Below are 21,142 nucleotides of genomic sequence, written 5' to 3'. Positions count from 1 at the left end.
ATGCACACCTTATAATATTAGAATCAACCTTAGCAACACTGGAATCAACACAAGAAATATGCTATGTGACCACCAAGACCAAGGAAGGTATTTCCTTGTTTCCTGCTTTCTCTGAGCACATGCTCGTTTTTCGACAGGCTGGTGAAAAGCAGCCACATTACCTCTGCCTCCCCTCTCTGTGCTCATGCTTGAATGTGTCTGTGTTAAACGTGGTGCTTGACAGTGTCTCATCAACATACTGTCATTTCTAATTGTCTTACATTTATGCCCAGCTCTTTCTGCATATAGTCTGTTTTTCTTGTGGGTTTCAATGGAGACTTCAACCCCTCTTTTAGTTCTCTCAAAATATTTCACTCAACCAAAATTAGGAAGACACGTGAGACTGGATATTTCAAAGGGAAAAGGAAGCCATGCTTTTGTTGGCAAACTCCCCACCATGTACAACTTACAGATGTCCATCTCTGTCTTTCCAAGTCACATCTGTCATCTCCCAGCCTCAACTGAAACAGCATCCTGCTCTTGCTCTCAGGACTACCCCCCCACAACGATTTTCTATTAACAGACTCACTCTTCTTAGCATTAAAATAAACAGATCAAATAAACAGAGCTAGAAAAGTGGAAATACTTTTTCTAAGTTTGGGTGGCAGAATTTACACTAAGGTTTTCTTTGCTTGAAGTCCTTCTTAGGCATGCAAATACACGTTTTTGTTGACTTTCCCCGGACCTCGTCTTTTCTATGATGGCAGAAATTATGAGGCTTAGTTGGTTTTTCCCTTCTAAGAAATTCACATTTTGTATCAAGAGCTTATAAAATGCATACTTTTTACAAAGAAATCGAGCATAAAATTTCGTGCATTATTCAATGATATGTGTTTGAATGCCTCAACTAGTAATGGCTTGTCAAATCAGATTTTTCAGCTACCAAAACCGAATGATGTTGAGAAATAGAATGTGTCCTCTGTCACAAAATGGGGCAGGAAAGACTGCCTCACTTAGCCAAGTTATTCTTGTCTGCATGCAGATTTCTCTTGTTATTGTTATTCTTTTTTAACTCCATCTACTCTAAAATTGGTGCAGAAAAAGAACTGCATGCACATAGCTGTGGCTTAGAGCATCTGCGGTGGTGAAGGGTGGTGAAGGATTCCATCACCTTAAGTTCCTGTTTCCCTGAAAGGTGTACTCACATTCACAGTATCCCCCATTCTCAATATCATCAGAGTCTCAGAAAATAACACCCAGTCTCTGAATCAACACAATCCTTTGACCTGAGAAGTCACTCACTTGTCCCTCACCCTCTGTGCCAGGCTGACCTCATCCCTGTCTACATTGCACTGGGCTGATTTCAGTTGTGTTTCACAGCAGCGCCAAGCATTTGTTGAAACATATAGAGAGTAATTGCTATGGAGAGCAGAATTTCTTCTGATGCAGGGACTTCCAGGTGAGGTCAAGCACCAGAGGAGGGGCTCAGGGGGGAGAGTTACTCAACGCTGCTGTAATTCCCACCCTCACCCCCCGATATTACACAGAGTTTTGATGCTTCAACTTCCTAGGTTTCCTCTGTCCCACTTTCCCAGATACTTAAAATCTCTTCACGGAGCTGCTGGATTCTGATCAACAACCTGAGTAGATCTCTCTCTCCCCACGCAGGAAGGAGGCTCACCTGCCAGGCCCACCATCCAAAGACCATAGGACCACACACCCTAGAGCACCCGCGGGTTCTCCAGGAAAGAGTATGGGGCTGCCTGTAGGATGCAGGCTCCTGCTAGGTGACCAAGTGGGACTAAAGGCAGTGTGACTAGGTGCTGGATTCAGCACTATTCGGGATTCATTGTGTTTGTCTGTTTTTATCTGGGCCATGGAAGGAACGGAACAGGGCCATGCTGCACTCAGTAAAGGTGATCAATCCTTTACTATACACAGTAAAGGTCATGTTCATCAGGGGGAGTCTGGATCTTTTATGTGTTTGCGTAAGTGTTCCCAGTACTGCCTGTAAGTGAGAACACGAGGTGGCCTCGGAGATTGTGTGTGGTCAACAGAAGGACAACCAGCTCTCAGGCCAGGCAGTGACCAAGTGTCCGTGTCAGGGCTGCCACTTGTGTTGCTCACAGCTTCAGACCAAGTGATGCCACAGCTGGAGTAGATCATTACACTTTGCTCATTGCTACTTAATCTTTGTTGTTCATTTCCAAAGATACAGGTGTAACACAGACACTAGGGAATTGTGAGGGCTCGCTCCCAGCCCCACCTCTCACGTTGAGGAGAGGATTGCTGGTCAGGGCGGGGGGAGAGACCCCTGGGAAGAGGTGATTGCGGCTTTGATTTTACCTGGTCTGTGCTCAGCTGTGGTCCAACTGTTTCCCCCTACCCACTCCCAAGCCTTTCCATGTAGAACGATTGTTTAACTCTTATTTTTTCCCAGAGTATATTTTAAAAAAATTTTATTATGGAAATGTGAGATTTACTCTCTCATGTTAAATCATTAATATCATAATTTAAAATAACTAGTTTACACTTTAAAATTAACACTGGATACCACAGTATAGTTAGCTATGGCACAACTTTGTAGCACATCTTTAGGACTTAGGCACCTTACATGGCTGAAACTGAAACTTCATTCCCGTCAAACAGCAAGTCTCCATCTGCACCCCCCACTCCAGCTCCTGGTGACTGGCATCTGCTTTCTACTTCTATAAGTTTGACTATTTTAATTACTTCATATAAGCGGGATCACACAGTATGTGTCCTTTTGTGACAGGCTTATTCCACTTAGCATGATGTCGTACAGGTCCCTCCATGTTGTTGCAAATGGCAGGAGTCCCTTCCTTTTTACATGGGTGGATAGTATTCCATTGCATGTGTATACAACATTTTTTTTTATATATAATGATTTTTATTTATTTTTTCCATCATAGCTGGTTTACAGTGTTCCGTCAATTTTCTACTGTACAGCAATGGTGACCCACTTACACATATATGTATACATTCTTTTTTCTCACATTATCATGTGCCATCATAAGTGACTAGACATAGTTTCCAGTGCTACACAGCAGGATCGCATTGCTAATCTATTCCAAAGGCAATAGTCTGCATCTATTAACCCCAAGCACCCCATCCATCCCACTACCCCCCCCCCCAGCAACCACAAGTCTATTCTCCAAGTCCATGATTTTCTTTTCTGTGGAAAGGTTCATTTGTGCCATATATTAGATTCCAGATATAAGTGATAGCATATGGTATTTGCCTTTCTCTTTCTGACTTACTTCACTCAGTATGAGAGTCTCTAGTTCCATCCAGGTTGCTGCAAATGGCATTATTTTGTTCTTTTTTATGGCTGAGAAGTATTCCATTGTGTGTATACAATATTATTTATCCAGTGATCCATTAGTGGGCATGTAGGTTGTTTCCATGACTTAGCTATTATGAATACTGCTGTTCTGTACATGGAGGTGCAGATATAGCTCCAGACTTATAGAAATAGTGACTACATTTCCTTCAGATAAATTCAGAAGTGGGATTGCCAGATCATATGGTAGTTTTATTTTTAATTTTACTGTAAGTCACAGTGGCCATATTATAAACAATTCTTTATGTAGCATCTTTTCTCACAGACTCTAAGGTCCTTGAGGATAAATACAAGTTTTCAGTCATCTCATTATCACCAGCACAGTGATTTGGGTACTTAATTAATTTTAAATGCCTGAGTATCGCTCAGTCATCAGTCACTAATTCTCCTTATGCCATGTTTTCCTCATCTAAAATGGAAATTTGCATGGCCCTCAGGGTTGATATAAGGATGGTGTGTAGATGTGAAAGTTCTCCCTAAATCCTTCCCTATAGAGACTGCGAAAGGCATTCTTAATTTCCATAATAACATAAACTCTCTCTAGACTTGTCTTAAATCTATGATGAAGATACAGATAATGATTGTTCTCTGTGACTTGCCTCTAGCTGTTCCTCGGACCAGTGACACCCAGTGCAGCTCTGTCCCTGAGCCCAGATATGGAAGGAGGATCGGCTCTGAGTTTTCGGCGGGATCCATAGTTCGATTTGAGTGTAACCCAGGATACCTGCTCCAGGGCTCCACAGCTATCCGCTGCCAGTCTGTACCTAACGCCCTAGCTCAGTGGAATGACACAATCCCAAGCTGTGTAGGTAAGCATGTGTCCTATGGTGTGATCACTTGCATGATGTCCTCCATCCTAAATCCACAGCAGCATTGAAGAGCTGCTCTCCGGTGCTAATGATTAGTCCACATAAAATGAGCCATGCTCCAGACCTATTTAAGGGGCAATTTATTTTATCAGAAATAATTAAGTAGCAGCCAAACCCTAAAAATGACTGTGCTTCATGAAACAACTCATCAAATTAACAAGTAGGAAACATGTTTTACTTCTTGATACTTATTAAGTATGCTATCTCAAGCCATGGGTATACAACATAATTTCATTTTGGGGAAAAATCATTATAATGTTCATTTGTTATATTACTTGTGTAATGCCCTTTTAATAAATTGGTGCTGATGAAGATTTGAAAAGTAATAGGTTAATGCAGCCTGAATAACAATGACATTATTAGTTATAGTTTATTTGCTTCACTTTGTGTAAGAACCTCAGTGCAATCATGATTAGCACTTGAATTCATTTGTGCATTTTAAGCATCTCTTCTCCTCTCTGGATTTGCTCATAAATCCCATTAATAGCATTTGGAGTTGCATGTCTGCATCTAGAAGAGAAATCTCTACAGAGCTTCTTTAATTGTTGTAGATCTATTACTCTAAACAGAATTCACCTCAGAGAGGCCATCATTAGGTCCAGTGCCTAAAACTTAGCAACACAGCAGATAATAATCCATGGCAATGATATTTTGAAAAAGAACAGACTAAATTTGACCTTGGCTAAATTATCATAGTCTAGGAGTTCCTGCTGTGGTGCAGTGGATTGAGAATCCAACTGCAGTGGCTCTGGTCACTGCGGAGGTGCAGGCTTGATCCCCAGCCCGGGGCAGTGGGTTAAAGGATTCAGTGTTTCTGCAGCTGCCTCATGCATAGGTCACAGCTGCAGCTTGGATTCAATCCCTGGCCGAGGGAGTTCCTTTTTTTTTTTTTTTTTTGTCTTTTAGGGCCACACTCACAGCATATGGAAGTTCCCAAGCTAGTGGTCCAATCAGAACTGTATCTGCTGGCCTACACCCCAGCCACATCAGTGCCAGATTTAAGCTGCATCTGTGACCTACGCCAAAGCTTACGGCAATGCCAGATCCTTTAACCCACTGAAAGAGGCCAGGATCAAACTCACATCCACATGGATACTAATCAGGTTCATCACCACTGAGTTACAATGGGAAATCCCCAGGGAAGTTCTATATGCCATAAAAAAATTAAAAAAATAAAAAATAAAGTATCATAGTCCATGTAAAATTTCTCATAATAGCTGATCACACAGTAAAAGAACACTAAGTACAAAATTAATGTTCTAAACTGGCACTTTAATTAAATATGGGTTTGTCTTTTAGTCCCCTGCAGTGGGAATTTCACTCAGCGAAGAGGTACGATTTTATCCCCTGGCTACCCTGAACCGTATGGTAACAACTTAAACTGTATATGGAAGATCATAGTGACAGAGGGATCAGGAATTCAGGTAAGTGCTAAAAGCCCAGCATCTGCTAATAATCAGAGCTTGTGTCCGTGGGTTTTTTTTCTTTCTTTTTTTCCTTTCTGTATTGCTTATTCTAAATACATAAACCATAACCTCTTTCTCTTTTCTTACCATTTCTACAAACTGTTTCTAATCATGTTTCTATAACTTAGAGTAAAATTGATCAAAAGTATCATTTGTAGAGATTTTTGGACATCATTTCCATGATGTATTTTCTTTGGTTTCACTTCTCTCTTACATGTATGTTTTTAATTTCATGAAAACCGCACTAGATTCATCTATTTTTATTTTTTAAAAAAGCAAATATTAACTTAATATTATTGTTTGGTAGATTCAAGTCATCAGTTTTGCCACAGAGCAGAACTGGGACTCGCTTGAGATTTATGATGGTGGTGACATGACTGCACCCAGACTGGGAAGTTTTTCAGGTAAGATGACATCTATGCCCTTGTATTCGTGAATCAGAACCATCAAACACTAACCAACTGCAAGAAAACATTCAACGCTGACGTTTCCCTACAAGACTCTTCTACACGCATAGTAATTTCTGTAGAGGTGGAAGTCTTAGAACTAGAACACCAAAAAACAGATGTGAAAGAGAAAGCTGTGCCCTCTGTGAGCAGGAGAGTGATGTGAAGGCTGGTTGGATCCATGAGCTGAGAAGAACGAACGGGTTCTTCCCTGTTGAAATTAATTGTATGAGGGCTGGAATGAATTTTCTATTGGCTGCTTTTCCTTTTCTCATGTTGCACATGCTTGTTGGGGGTGTTTGGCACAGTTAGGGACTGAGCGAGGAGGCGGTGGTGTAGGGGTAGAGATGGAAGGTTGGGTAGATATGTGAGAACTGAGAACATAAGTAATTGTATGGAGGACGCTGTGGACCAGGTTTCTCAGTGACTGAGAAGGGAGTTGGAGATATGGAAATAAAGAAGGCTTGTGTGGAGCTGGTTGTGATGGATTTGAATTAGAGGTATTGGTGTGAACTCATGGTCTTAATATGTATGGCTATAGACGGTAAAGAAAAATGTAAGTGTGTATGTGGATGTGGAATACCCAGCCTAGAAGGAGTACAACATCACATTTTGATATTCTTGCCCAAAATGTACCACCACCTAAATCCAGTCATGAAAAACATCAGATATTCTCTTTAGAGGCTATGTTGCTGAAAAAAAGCCAAAGCGGGGGGTTCCCTTCATGGCGCAGTGGAAATGAATCTGACTAGGAACCATAAAGTTGTGGGTTCTATCCCTGTCCCTGCTCAGTGGGTTAAGGATCCGGCCATTGCCATGAACTGTGGTGTAGGTTGCAGATGAAGCTTGGGTCTGGCGTTGCTGAGGCTGTGGCATGGGCAAGCAGCTACAGGTCCAATTGGACCCCTCACCTGGGAACTTCCATATGCTGCAGGTGCAGCCCTAAAAAGACAAAAAAAAGAAAAAGCCAAAGCAAACTCTGGAGTTGCTGGAGTTTTTCAAAATGCCGTCATCTTCTTAGGGGACTAGTTTTGAAGTTTGGCTGCAGTGAAGACTTAACAGTAGTGAAAATGTTACCAAGCGCAAGTCCCTGTGCCCCTTGAAATATGAGTCCAAACAAACCAGAACATCAGAGATTGGAACAGAGCAAGGTTTATTGGAGGGCCAAGCAAGGAGATGGGTGGCTTATGCTCAAACCCCCCAAACTCCCGGATGGTTTTCTTGGGCAAGTTTTTATGGACAAAACTTGGGGTGAGGGCCTCAGGGTGTGTGGCTGTCTTCTGATTGTCTGGTGGTGAGATAACAGGGAGGGGCTCCAGGGATGCTTTGCTCCTCCTGAGGCTGCCATCCTCCCCCTGGGGAGGAGTGGGGCATGCTTATTCTGCAGGAGAGCTCAAAGATATTGTTCTGTACACTCCTTGAAGGGGAACCAGGAGCCTGCCTCCAGAATGCACTATTGTTTCTGGACTACTCCTCCCTTGTTCTTGCATCTCTTTCCCTTCTCTGATTAGCAACAGTTTGAACCTGCCCTTTGAGACAAAGTGAAGGTCACTGAAGGCTGAATGAGGAGCCCCTTTCCTACAAACCAGAAATGAGGGGGAGGGATGTGAACCAGGGAAGGCCCCACAAGGTCCTGCTCCATTTCAAAACATCGGATATAGTACTGCACAGCAGCCCTGCATCGTATCTTGTTTTGGTTTTGTTTTGTTTTCCAATTGCTCACTACCAATCTTTTGTAATGCTGTTTTCTAAACACGTCTGAGTGTAGTCTCAGCTTAAATTTGTATGATACTCAAATCAGGAGACCTTCCTATATAAACAAAAACAAAAAAATCCTTTGTCGACTGTGTTTGATTAACTTAGCGTTGCTGTGGCTGTGGCATAGGCTGGCAGCTGTAGCTCTGATTCGACCCCTAGCCTGGGAACTTCAGTATGCCACAGGTGCAGCCCTAAAAAGCAAAAAAACAAAATAAAATAAAAAATTTGAAAAAAGTTTTATTATGGTATAATTCGTAAGAATAAATTTTTTAAGTCCTATTTTTCTAAAATAAAAATTGAAATGAAAATTGAAAAATATTCTACACAGAAAAGTAGCCTGTATCTTTCAAAAGTATCAAATTCATGAAAGGAAAAGAAAAAAATTAAGGCGACATAATCACAGAAGGAATCCTTTTGCTGGAAAAGCCATTATTGGCAGATTGTCAAAATTCCAAAGAATGCTGTGGAATATATGGTACTGTTGCATCTATGTTAATTTTTTTGTTTTCAACTGTTCTGTCTTAAGAAATGCACACTAATTTTTTACAAGAAATGAGTCATCATGTCTGCAACTTGCTCACAAATGGTTTAGAGTAAAATAATTTTACACATATCTGTATTGCAGATAGGGATTATTTTACACATATATGTATATTGTGGATAAATATACATATATAACAAATGACAAGATAGTGACTATATTTGAAACTTTAAAAATATTTTTTAAAGGAATCTTCTTTTTTTTTTTTTTTTTTTTTTTACTTTATGTGGAAGAAATGACACATCAGCCATCAAATTTGAACGTGTTTTAAGGGGTGCCACGTGGCACCCTCCTCCGTCTATGGCCATACCACCCTGAACGCACCCAATCTGGTCTGAATGTGTTTTAAAATGTAATAAATGGGAGTTTCTTGGTGGCCTAGCAGTTAAAGACTTGGCATTGTCACTGCTGTGGCTTGGGTTCCATCCCTGGCCCAGGAACTTCAGCATGCTGCAGATGCAGCCAAAAAATAAATAAAACAAATTAAAATACAATAAATGTTTTTGTTCCTATAATACTTTCAAAATATTTATAAAGGAAAATCTGAGACCATTTTAAAAGTTGGTTGTTAAGTAAAAACAAACAAGATGAGTAGTTGTAGAGACATATTTCCAAAAAAACGATTGACTGGATTCTTGAATAAATTCAGGTTTTTACTTTCCATTTACATCTGGACAGCCATGTGTATGTAGGAATTATATTGTAACTCATTTAAAATCATTTTGGGAAGTTGACAGGTTATAAATTATAAATGGATAAAAAACAGAGCAAAATTCATACCGATTTATAGCTGACAATCAGGATTAAGGGCAGATATCAGTGTGCTGAGGGTTCAGTCTCTGGGGCAGTGATACCATTTCTCAGCTTTCTATGTGGTTCCATCTAGGTCACAATGAAATAATGCCATCAAAAATATTCCGCCTGTGGCAATGCTTAAAAAAATTCTCAGTTGCATTTCGTAGGGTAGGAATAAACTTCTTCGAGTCAGTTCTGAGCAGAGCCCTGAGTGGACGCCCACTGAGGGGCCAACAGGCAGGGCTTTCTGCAGCTGCAGCACGTGCTGGCCAACCAGCGTCCTCCCACACCCCCTGCCCACCTTCCATGACACCTGAGCCACCGAGAGCCAGCAGCAGTTGTAGGAAAATGATGATATTTCATCGCAGAAGTACAGTCAGGGCTGTCGTTCACAAATGTATTTGCTGATAACATTTAGTCGGGGGTGAGATAATCCACAAAGCACTTTCACTCATAGGGATGTATTATCTTTATTTTATAGAATTGGAACAAAGTAAAAGGTTTTCAGTGACAGAGCTGATCTGTGTCAGAGTCAGGAGTGGAAGAAGTTTTTCAGATTCCACTGTAACACAGTCAGGGAAGATATAGACAAACAAAAACGTCAAACGTGTGTGTTGAATACTGGCATCTGGAAATAACTTCCCTGGAGGCTGGAGACTATTAAATCCACTGATAACCCAAAGTTACAGGTAAAACCAGGCAAAAAGTGGTACAGATGCCATAATGAAAAGTTACCTGGTTAGATTAGTTTGACCATAATAACATTGTTCTTTCTGCAAACATCATCCCAATATACAAAAATATTACACACCTCAGAGGACAGCAGATGTCACACAAACTGAAAAAAATGGGTTATAACTGGAGTTCTGGGTGGATGTCTCCTTCTTGTCTTGCTGTTAGGATGGGTCTTGAGTTGGAGCAAGGAGTGGGTACCGTTGGTGTCCCCTGTGCCTCCTGTTCCCTTCCTTCCTCAATACCAGTCCATCCCTGGGCCCTGGGTGCACCCTGCTTGCTGCTGCACAGGCAGCACTGGCCTCTGGCACAGCCTGGCCAGGGGAAAGGACATTCTTCAGACAGAACACCTTTTGAAGCAGGCAAGGTCACCCTACTTTGCAGCATCCCCTATCTGCACCCCATTAGCTATGAATTAGTTTCAAACAATTTCTCTTTACATGTACCTTCTGACCAGCAGGAATAGACCTGTTTTTCCCCTACCACAATTGTGCAACAAAAAATGTTTATGTCTGTACGTATGTATTATGTATGTATCTATTTTTCTATCTTCATCCATCAAACCAAGGTCAAATAAAAAAAGGGTTCAATCTGCAAATGTTTTCTAAATGTTTATCCCTTAGCAAACATTTATAGTCCCTTACAGTGAACTGGGAGTAGTAGTTCCCTGGTAGTTCAGGTCTGAGAAGCACCATTTCCCAGAGAAAACCCCACCTTAGTAGTTGGGGAAGGGGGTTGAGGCACAGGCCCCATATCTAAAGTGAGGAATCCAATTTACACACCTGTGGGCACATGCATGTGTGTGCACAGGAACACATACACACCCATAGAATCTTTAGGAAGTAAATCTGGTGTTTTCTTCTCTGTCCTCTGTTTCTCTCTATTTTTCTCCCAAAATAGCCCAGTAACACTTTGTGTACTAATTGGCCAAAGACACCCACATTACTAGTTACTGCACAGCTTCAAACTGAGAGTGAACCTCCATAAACCCAAGGAGTCTTGGAAAGACTCTATTGCCAATCCAAAATTACCGATAAGTCCTTAATGTATTTTTAGAATAGAGTCAGCAAAAACTCATTGGCATTTGGGGCAGGATCTTTTACTGGGATGATATTTTCATTGCACTCCACTGATCTTTTTCCCAACCTTGTTACTGGAGAGAGCCAGGTCTTTGCAAGTGGCTTGGCTGGATGGAGAAAGCTCCCTCCATGCTCTGCTCCTGCAAGCACTTCAGCTTTCGAAAGCAGAGGGGTGGGCGATGAATGCTTGATGTTGAAGTGGTTGAAGAGACTGACAGTAGGGATGGTTAGCCAGTCCCTGGGCCTCGGCTCCTTCTAGGAACTCAAGTTATCCTTGAGCTCCTGCAGGATCACGTGGAGGTAGCAGGTCCTCAGAAAGCAGGTGGAAGCCCTGGGCACTTAGAAAGGCAGAGAGCATCTGTCAAAGGCTGTGGAACCACTGGGATCTAAGGGACCACGTGAGCTTGGGGACCAGAAATCTGGGGCTATTTTCCATGCAGGACAGAGGAGGGATCCCCAGTCATGATGGAAATTACATTTCCCCAGCTTTGTAGGGGGAGATGATTTGGAATTTAGTAAAATACATATCTTACACCCATGTCTAGAAATAAAACTTATAAGCATTACACACTTATAAAAAGATGATTTTGTGTGCAGAATAAGAACTGTGTAGGGAGAAGGCAGAAGGGACATGAAGATCAGTGGGTGGCTATTCCTGACAAGAGCTGGAGGTGATGAGGACTGTGGAGATTCAGAGCAGCAGACTGAGGCAAGTTTTAACAGTTCCATGTTATACACAGCAAAATTAGTCTGCCCATATCTGAAGTACTTAATGAAGCTCAAGTTTTTGAGGTCTGTCCAATCAGGGAAGTCTCTGCTTTGCAACACGTCAGAAAATAATTGGTATGTTTGAAGAGGTGGTTAACAGCCTCATCAGGCTTGAAACACATGTTATTGAATGAATAAGTAAGTGGCTTAATTTGGGAAATGAGTGGAGACTTTTGAATGAGTAGGAATAAAAAAGTCAAAGTGGATTGGAGGAGGTGAGAGCATCAGTGGCTAGAATTATGGGAACCCCTTGAACAGGAAAAGAGAGTTGTGAAACAGAGTAGTGAAAAGCCACTAGAAATGCAGGCAGTGGGCAGATCACTTTAAGTCAATCAAAGAGGCTGAAATTTCTTCCCAGGATCATCAGGAATCTCTGATAATTTTAACATGACATAATCATATGTCCATTTTAAAAGGAGTTCTCTGACTCTTGAGTGGAGCATGAACTGGATTGAGGCAGCAGTAGATTCAGGAAAAAAGTCAGGAGGCTGGTGCTAGTCACTCATCCTAGTTAGTAGTACCTGTGGCTTGTGCTGGGACGATGGTTGTAAAGATGCAGAGACAGACTTTGTGAAACCAAGAGGATGGAGGAGGCTGGCTTGTAGGGTGGTGTGGGGTCACAGAGAGGGAGGAAGCCTCTAATGGGAGGAGAGGAGTGGTTGCTAACAGTGTGGATGGATGTGGGGACATAGAGGTGAACCAGGTTCTGAGGGATAGAGAATTCCTTCAATTGTGCCCTAGTCATCTTCCAAACGCCTTCCTTCCCCGGAGTCACTGATTTACTTCCAGCCTTTGGGGGACCTTAGAGTCACTTATGTAGAGAGTGCAGAGTGACAAAGACTCTTACCTTCACAATCTTGTTTATTTGCCATGGATAATTAACTTATTTCCATGCTTTCTTATTTAAAATTGTATTTCTTTCTTTCTTTATTAGCACCCCCTTCATTGCAGCTTGTTCTAGTAATTTGCCTGCACCACAATGAGCTTTACCTGATGGACATTCCCTTCACCTCTGGGAAGTGTGTTCTTGCTCAGAGAATGATATGAGTCCCATAGAGCATCATGCATGCTCCCTCTAGGGAAAAGGGGTTAAGTTTGCTGATCATATGTCCACATTATAATACATCCCGACACTGATAAACTTTTGGCTGATGTCTTTTTCCTGAGCACCCTGCAGGACCATGGCTTCTTTGTCACCCTCAACCTGGGCATGTCTAAACCTCCTGATTTGTCTGTTGCAAGCAACCTCTCTGACTAATATAATGCATCAAATCCAGTCTGACTGCTTCCCCAACCTCCACATGACTTGCATGTTGAGACTTCCTCCTTTCTTGGTTCAGAAGTCAGGGGAAAAAAAAAAAAAAGCAAATCGTTACATTTATAAAAGAAAGCATTGTGAAGAACCAAATGCAGGATAAAACATAAGAATTGGTGTTATCACTGATATGGTGGAGAAATGTCACATCTACCTGAGGAGGACAGGGAAAATGAGGAACATCTTACAGTGCTTGGAAAGAGAGAGACTCAAAGTGTAATGATTGAAGCCAGTACTCAGGTTAATTACTCGAAGAACAGACAAGTTACAGGATCTATAAACATAAATAAATATCCTCAGTGATTTTTTTGAAGTATAGTTGATTTATAATACTATGTCAGTTTCAGGTGTCCAGCAAAGTGATTCTGTTGTATGTATTTTGTTCAGATTATTTTCCATTATAGGTTGGAATTATTCAGTGGAGTTATAGGTTCCATTATTCATTATACAAGATATTGAATATAGTTCCCTGTGCTACACAGTATATCCTTGCTGACTATATATAGCAGTGTTTCTATTAAACTCATACCCTCAATTTATCCCTCCCTCCCTTTCCCCTTGGTAACCGTAAGTTTATTTTCTATGTCTACAAGTCTGTTTGTTTTGCAGATAAGTTCATTTGTATCATATTTTAGATCCCACATATAAGTGATGTCACATGTATTTGTCTTTGACTGACTTCACTTAGTCCGATAGCTTATGGATTTGGTAATTACAAGAGTGAATGCATCAGTAATATTCAAGTTCCTTCTGCATCACTTCCTGCAGGTACCACGGTGCCAGCGCTGCTCAATAGCACCTCCAATCAGCTCTACCTGCATTTCCAGTCGGATATCAGCGTGGCAGCTGCTGGTTTCCATCTGGAATACAAAAGTAAGTTCACCTGTTTCTGCATCCAGCTTTCATTGTTCTATTGAGTAATTGTCTTAAAGGGAAAATAAGTCCCTGCCCTTGTTACACCAGAAAATATTATTCTAAAACCATGTTTAAAAGTTATGAAATTGGGTGTTACAAAATCCACCTCTATGAACTATATATTATGAAAGACAGATTAATAGGGAAAGGAAGTAGTTAGTATCTGGAATCATTAAATTAAAACAACAGCTGTACATTCAAGTTGTTTGTGTTAAAAAAGTACAAAAAGTAGCCCCTTGTAATTTTACTGATTTTCTTGTGAGTGATAGCAAGTACTCATATAAATATCCAAAAATGTAGAGTCATAATTTCCAAATAGATTATAGTCATAAGCCCTTTCTATTTCTAGTCTCAAGGCTGTTAGACTAGTAAAGAGCAACCACTTCAGTGCCTGCATTTTGTGTATTATTCATTTTAATTGGAAGAAGGTAGTGCAAAGGAGACACTAACCTTTTAAAAATGGATGTGAGACTGAGTTAATAGTCTGATAAATGGGATGACAAAGGTCAAATGCACAAATCTTCTTTGGCGTTTGATTATGCAGGTAAACCTTGTAAAAGTAAAGTAAGAATTTCCAGTGAGAGTGAGGTTTATTTTAGGACATGTTTTCAGGCCCTAAAAATGCTTAATGTTGATATTCATCTCCTTTAATAAGCAGTTGCAAATAAGCAAATACATAGATGAGCTTTAATACGTGATCCTTTGAATTGAGATAAACAGTTTGCTGGTATGTAAATGCATATGCATGTTTTTGACAGGCCAGATTTCCAGCTGATGATAAATATTCTGAACCAGACACAAACCACAGGGCTGTTTCGCATTCTGGTTAAATTTTCGTACTTATTACAGACATTTGTATGCAAGTTTATTCCAATTTATTTGAATAGGACTACTTTAGTGACAGCGTAAAATGATACTGTGGATGTTATTTATGTAGGATATGTCTGGAAAAATCTGCTACTTTGATACATTTGGTGAACATCTGCAGATAGGAATCTATAAACCTTATTTATGATAGTGTTAATAAATTCGCTAATATTTTTAGCAGAGTTAGAATTGATGAATGTCCTTATCTCTTCCTCTCAAAGTTATCTTGTGGCTTCTGGCTTTTCAATCACTCTTTATAGAAAGAGGTGCTAGTAAAATAATCTGCAGTTACTGTGTACGATTATCCATGTGCTCACCCAGACCTCAGTTGCAGCAATGCAGTAATTACCTACATTTCACTTTATTCCCAGCCAATAAAATTCATTCGAAAAGAGAGCTGAACATATTTCTTACTGAAATGAATCTTGTTCAAGAATCTAAGGTCTAGTTTCATGACCTAATGTATTTACTTTTTATTTGGCTGCACAGAATGCTGTTTTCTTTTTTTTTTTTTGCTTTTTAGGGCCTCACCTGTGGCATATGGCATAAGGAGGTTCCCAGGCTAGGGGTAGAATTGGAACTACAGCTGTGGGAATATACCACAGCCACAGCAATGCATGATCCCAGCCGTGTCTGCAACCTACACCACAGCTCATGTCATTGCCAGATCCTTAACCTACTGAGCAAGGCCAGGGATCGAACCCACCACTTCATGGTTACTAGTCAGATTCATTTCTGCTGCACCACAACGGGAAATTCCTGAGTTATTTTCAGGTTCTGAGGTTCACATTGACCCTTTCCTTCCATGTATTTAGAGATGGTCATTTCTCTGGTCCAATTCTTTGTCAGTTTAAAATTTGGATCATAGAAAGATTAAGTTTGTAGACAATCTTTAAAGTGAACACCAAACAGCATAAGGATTGTTGAAGTCAGTTGTCAAAAGATTGCCTAATATTTTTAAACTATTATATTTTTGCATCTACCTTAAAATTGTTTTGTCAATCTGCATGCTGTTAAATTCAGTATTTTCACTAAGTTGTGTATCCATGAAATAATAATAAAAACAAAAATAGGCACAGACTCTATCCCTGGTCCTACTCTAGAGATATTTCAGCTGCTTACTTATTTATCCTCAAAACCACACCATTTTGAGGAATGCTCAGTTTTTATTTTTATTTTTTTATTATTATTATTTTTTGTCTTTTTGCCATTTCTTGGGCCGCTCCTGCGGCATATGGAGGTTCCCAGGCTAGGGGTCGAATCAGAGCTGTAGCTGCCAGCCTACGCCAGAGCCACAGCAACACGGGATCCGAGCTGCGTCTGCGACCTACACCACAGCTAATGGCAACGCTGGATCGTTAACCCACTGAGCAAGGGCAGGGATTGAACCCGCAACCTCATGGTTCCTAGTCGGATTCATTAACCACTGCGCCACGATGGAAACTCCAGGAATGCTAGTTTTTAGAAAAGAAGAAACAGAGCCTAGCACGTGCTCAGTCCAGCCTGCCTGGGTCAAGTCGTGCTGCTAACAACTTACAGAATGAACACAAGTCCACACGTGTGTTTCATCACAAATGCTATTTACTAACACCTGTCCCGTCAGAAAGCCAGCACACAGACTGCCTTTCTTTACAGATGATGACCCCAAGTGTCACAAGTAGCTGAATGATGGGTAGACAAGAAAGGGGCTGGAGATCCAGTCTGTCTGGCCCTAAAACCTAAGCTGTTCTGGCAGGGCCACACCTGCTTCCACCTGAGGCATTTGCTTTTTCATGTGGAAGTGAGGGCCATGCTTTGTTAGTGAGAGTGGTTTATCATTCCAAATGAACACTGATAGGGATTTCTCAAACAGAAGACTACACACTTTTATGTATGGGTGGATGAAATATTAATAATATCAAAAGTGATTCCCAGGAGGTCCAGTTTGGTATGTGTGATCATCTGAGATCTTATACAGCCCAGCAACAGCTCAAAAGATCAGCAACTTTGAATGTTTACTGCGTGCTTGTCACCATTTATCCCTCTTTCACATCACTGGACTTGAGTGAAGGTTCAACAGGAGTTAGGAGAAGGAACACAAGCCCCACTCTTGTTCTGAACTCCTTTCTGAAGAAAAAGAACCAAATGAAAACTAGATTTCTGAGAACTGTAGAGTGCAGATAATGGGGACAATGATAATACTGGTTTGTCTTAGAAAATGCAAAATCTGACCTCAGTATGTATACAGTAGAACCTGCTGCCCAGGAACAATATGGCAGAAATTTCTGAGTTTAACGTACAGAAGGTCCTCAGTATCCATGGGTATTGGCTCCAGGACCCCCTCCAGTGAATGCCAGAACCTACAGACTCTCAAGTCCCTGAAATTAAATGGAGTAATTTTTGAATAGAATCTGTGTACATTCTTTTACACACTTTAAATCATCTTTGGATGACGGATAATAACTAATACAATGCAAATGCTACATAAAGAGTTATAAATTCAATAGAAATACCATGTAAGTAGTTGCCAGGCTTCATCAAATTCATATTTTGCTTTTTGGAACTTTCTAGAATTTTTTTTTTTTTTAATTTTCAAACTCTGCTTTTGCAAATTCAGAACCTAGGGATACAGAGGGCCAACTGTATATGTAAATATTTATAAACAAGGGTTGATTTCAGGGTTATTTATTGATTTTGGCAGAATTTGGTAGGAGGAAGGTAAATGAGATTAAACCCTGATGACATATTTCTATGGATATTATTTCTGTCTCGTTTATTTTTTCCCACTTTTCTTGACAGTCTTTGGTTTGAATTTTTTTATTGTTCCATTTTGTCTCCTCTCTAGGCTTATTAGAGAAAACTCTTTAAAATGTTGATTTGTCTCCCTAGACAAATTTAAAATATGTATCTTTAATATGAAACAACCTACCTCCAAATAATATTTCACTTTGTATGCAGTGAAACTTATAAGCATATTACTTCTGATTTCTTCTTTCCATCCTTTATGCTATTGCCTTATATTTTATTTTTATGTTTTAACACCTGGAAAACATTTTATTATTTTTCTCTAGATAGTGATATTTCAGAGTGAATAAAAATGAGAAAAAGAAATATTTTATATTTACCTTGTTTTTAGCATCTGTGGAGCTCTTTATTTCTTCAGGTGAATCCAAGTTTTAGACAGAACTTGGATTTTTTTTTTTTTTTTTAAGACAGAAAATATGTCCGAGGGACCTCCTTTGAGTCTTTTTCTAGTTCAGATTTGCTGACAATGAATTCTCTCAGCTTTTGATTTTCTGCAAAGGTCATCATTTTACCTTCATTTTTGAAAGCTCCTTTGGCCGGCTTTAGAAATCTGGGTTGAAATTTCTTTGTTTCAGTTTCTTCTCATTTCTTGGTTTATGTTTATGATGAGAATTAAGCTGTATTTCTTATGGCTATGAATTTTATCCCTGTTATCTGAATTTCTTAAGAATTTTTCTTTATCTTTTATTTTCATCAGATAGACTATGTAAGGCTAGATGGATTTATATGTTTGTGTGTGTGTATGTGTGTGTGCGCTTGATATTCATGGTGTTTGGGGTACTCTTGCATTCATGGATCTAAAGTCTGATGCCTTTTATTATTTATGACAAATTCTTGGCCATTATCATTACGGATATTTCTTTTCCTGTTTCTTTTGGGACTCCAGTTACATGTCTATCAGACCTGTTGATATTGTTTCACAGTTTTTGTTCCTCAGTTATGTTTTATTCATGCTTTTCTCTTTCAGCTTATATAATTGCTCTCTTTTTCCCTTTTCTTTCTTTCTCTCTTTCTTTCTTTCTTTCTTTCTTTCTTTTCTTTCTTTCTTTATTTCTAATGGCCACACCTGTGGCATATGGAAGTTCCCAGGCTAGTGTCAAATCAGAGCTACAGCTGCTAGCCTATGCTACAGCCATGGCAATGGCAGATCCAAGCCATATCTGTGACCTGTGAAATGGCTTGCAACAACGGTGGATCCTAAACCCACTGAACAAGACCAGGGATCGAACCCATGTCCTCACAGACACTGTCAGGTTCTTAACCCCCAAGCCAAACAGGAACTCCTATAGTTGCTATTAACCTTTGATTCAGAGTCTTCAGATATGTCAAATCTGCTGATGAGCCCATTAAAATCATTCTTCATCTCTGATATTGTGTTTTCCCCCTTGAATTTTCACTTGACTCTTATAATTATTGTCTCTGTGAATAATTACTTCACTCTTTATGCATCTATCTTTTCCACTACATCATTTAACATATTTTTATATTTCATTTCCCCATCCAATATTTCTACTTTATGAGTATACAGAGTCTAGTTATTTGCTTCATCTCTAGGAAAAGGGTTGTTTTTTCTTGAATATTTTATTCAAGGTGGACACCATGAGTAGATCATTTGTGCCTGGAATGGGCACCATTTTTGTTAAATTGTTGATTCAGGAGTTGCACTGCGTTGAGTTCTCTTGTTGCTACGGTTACTCCCATTGCATCCCAAGCTTCATTCCTCAGTGGTGAACTTCCACTGCTGAGTGCCTGGTTGGGGGCTTCTTCTAAGTGTCAATATTCCACCCTCAGCTGTCACTCCTCCCTAAACACCTTTTCAGAAGAGGTGGTCTCCCTCCGAACTCGTGTATCTCTCCCAAGGTAGACTCTGTTGCTTGTTACTCCGTGTTCTGCTTACACTGGGGTCAAGGTTGTCCTGTGGTTCTTGTCTAGCAAAACTCAGACTCCAAGATTCTGCATATGGTGAATTGGGGTGTTCTCAGCAAGGCTGTTAGCTTCCACTCATGATTGGTCTTTGAGGAGTGTCTCCTGACTGTCCCTAGTGCTAGGAGGCTACATTCTTGGTGTTGATATAGGATTTTAAGCTCATACTGGCTTTCCTGATACAGACATTCTTTCTTTCTTTTTCTTTCTTTCTTTCTTTTTTTTTTTGTCATTTATCTTTTGTCTTTTTAGGGCAGCACCCACGACATATATAGATTCCCAGGCTAGGGGTCTAATAGAGTTGTAGCCACTGGCCTTCACCACAGCCACAGCAACCTGAGATCTGAGCCAATTCTGTGACCTACACACTGCTCCCAGCAACACTGGATCCCTGAACCACTGAGCAAGGCCAGGGATTGAACCTGCATCCTCATGGATACTAGTTGGGTTTGATAACCACTGAGCCACAATGGGAACTCCCTAGACTTTCTTTCTTCATATTCCTTTCTCCAAGCTGTAATGCCTCTTTTCCTGTGCACTGGAGGGAACCAGGTTTTTCCACCCTTCCCTCAGTGGGTTAACACTTCTGTTTCCTAAAAGGGAAAGGTTCAGGGAAGTGCATGGGATTTCATGCTCCTCTCCATAGAAACATTGGCATTTGGTGGTGGTGAGGGAGAAGCCCAGACCAGGCTCCTACCATGCCCCCGGTGTTTCTCTTAATCACTCAGTGGAAGCTTGGGGAAGGAGGGTAGACTTCTCTCTGTCTAGGTCTCTGAGCTACTGGAGACCCATGCTGGGCACTGGCTCTTTGCTAAAATGTTTGCTGCTTTGTCCTTTTCTGTGTGTGTGAGTTGGTCCTTTTTCTCCTGTGTTTTGTCACAGAGACAGTTTGTATTTCCCACCTTTCCTTGAAGGTACTAATTCTTTGGAATTAATGTCACCTGAGTATCTGAAACCTCAGTTCCCTGATGAGTCCAAGAAAGGTTATGATTTTATAGTTCAGATTTTTCTTATTGTTAAAATGGTAGTGATGTTTATTTTACAGATTTCTATATCCCAAGTGGAAATGGAAATCATTTTATGGTTTTAAAGTTGCTCTAATTCAAGAATAGATGAATACTAAAAGTATTTATTTAGATAAACCATGGAGAAGCTTTTCTTGAATGTCCATTTTTAAACAAAATGATCTATCCATTTATCTATAACTATCATCTCCTTACCTTATCTAATAATACGCATAACTTTAAAGTAGTGATATAGGTTTCATCATTACTGTGAAAGGAAATCAGGGATATTTGCAGATACATTATATAGAAGTAAATTTAATATACATTTACGATACAAATACATTATTATCAGAATAAACCCCTCTAATTAAAAATTAATCTCCAGTTAGAGATTGCTTGAAATAGAAATTATTTATCCTGATTTATGTATATATGTGTATATATATATATCAACACATTTAATAATCATACTTTGCATTACTAAAACATTCTCTCTTAAATTAGACCATATTATGATTGAGCTTATATGTACTT

The 21,142-nt window shown here is 40.1% G+C and overlaps 1 protein-coding gene across 1 annotated transcript in view; it reads left to right on the top strand.

Moving 5' to 3' along the window:
* The window catches only part of CSMD1 (CUB and Sushi multiple domains 1), a 1,865,356-nt gene that overhangs the window by 1,659,836 nt on the left and 184,378 nt on the right, over window positions 1-21,142 (top strand). The window contains exons 34-37 of the mRNA XM_047772241.1: window positions 3,949-4,152; window positions 5,512-5,636; window positions 5,986-6,082; window positions 13,881-13,985. Of these exons, the coding sequence (XP_047628197.1) occupies window positions 3,949-4,152; window positions 5,512-5,636; window positions 5,986-6,082; window positions 13,881-13,985 (531 nt within the window). The remainder of the gene's footprint in view (window positions 1-3,948; window positions 4,153-5,511; window positions 5,637-5,985; window positions 6,083-13,880; window positions 13,986-21,142) is intronic.

The sequence above is a fragment of the Phacochoerus africanus genome, chromosome 3, assembly GCF_016906955.1.
Source record: "Phacochoerus africanus isolate WHEZ1 chromosome 3, ROS_Pafr_v1, whole genome shotgun sequence".
Taxonomy (NCBI): Eukaryota; Metazoa; Chordata; class Mammalia; order Artiodactyla; family Suidae; genus Phacochoerus; species Phacochoerus africanus.
Note: the sequence above shows the minus strand (reverse complement) of the source record. Positions and strands in the feature narration are given on the sequence as shown.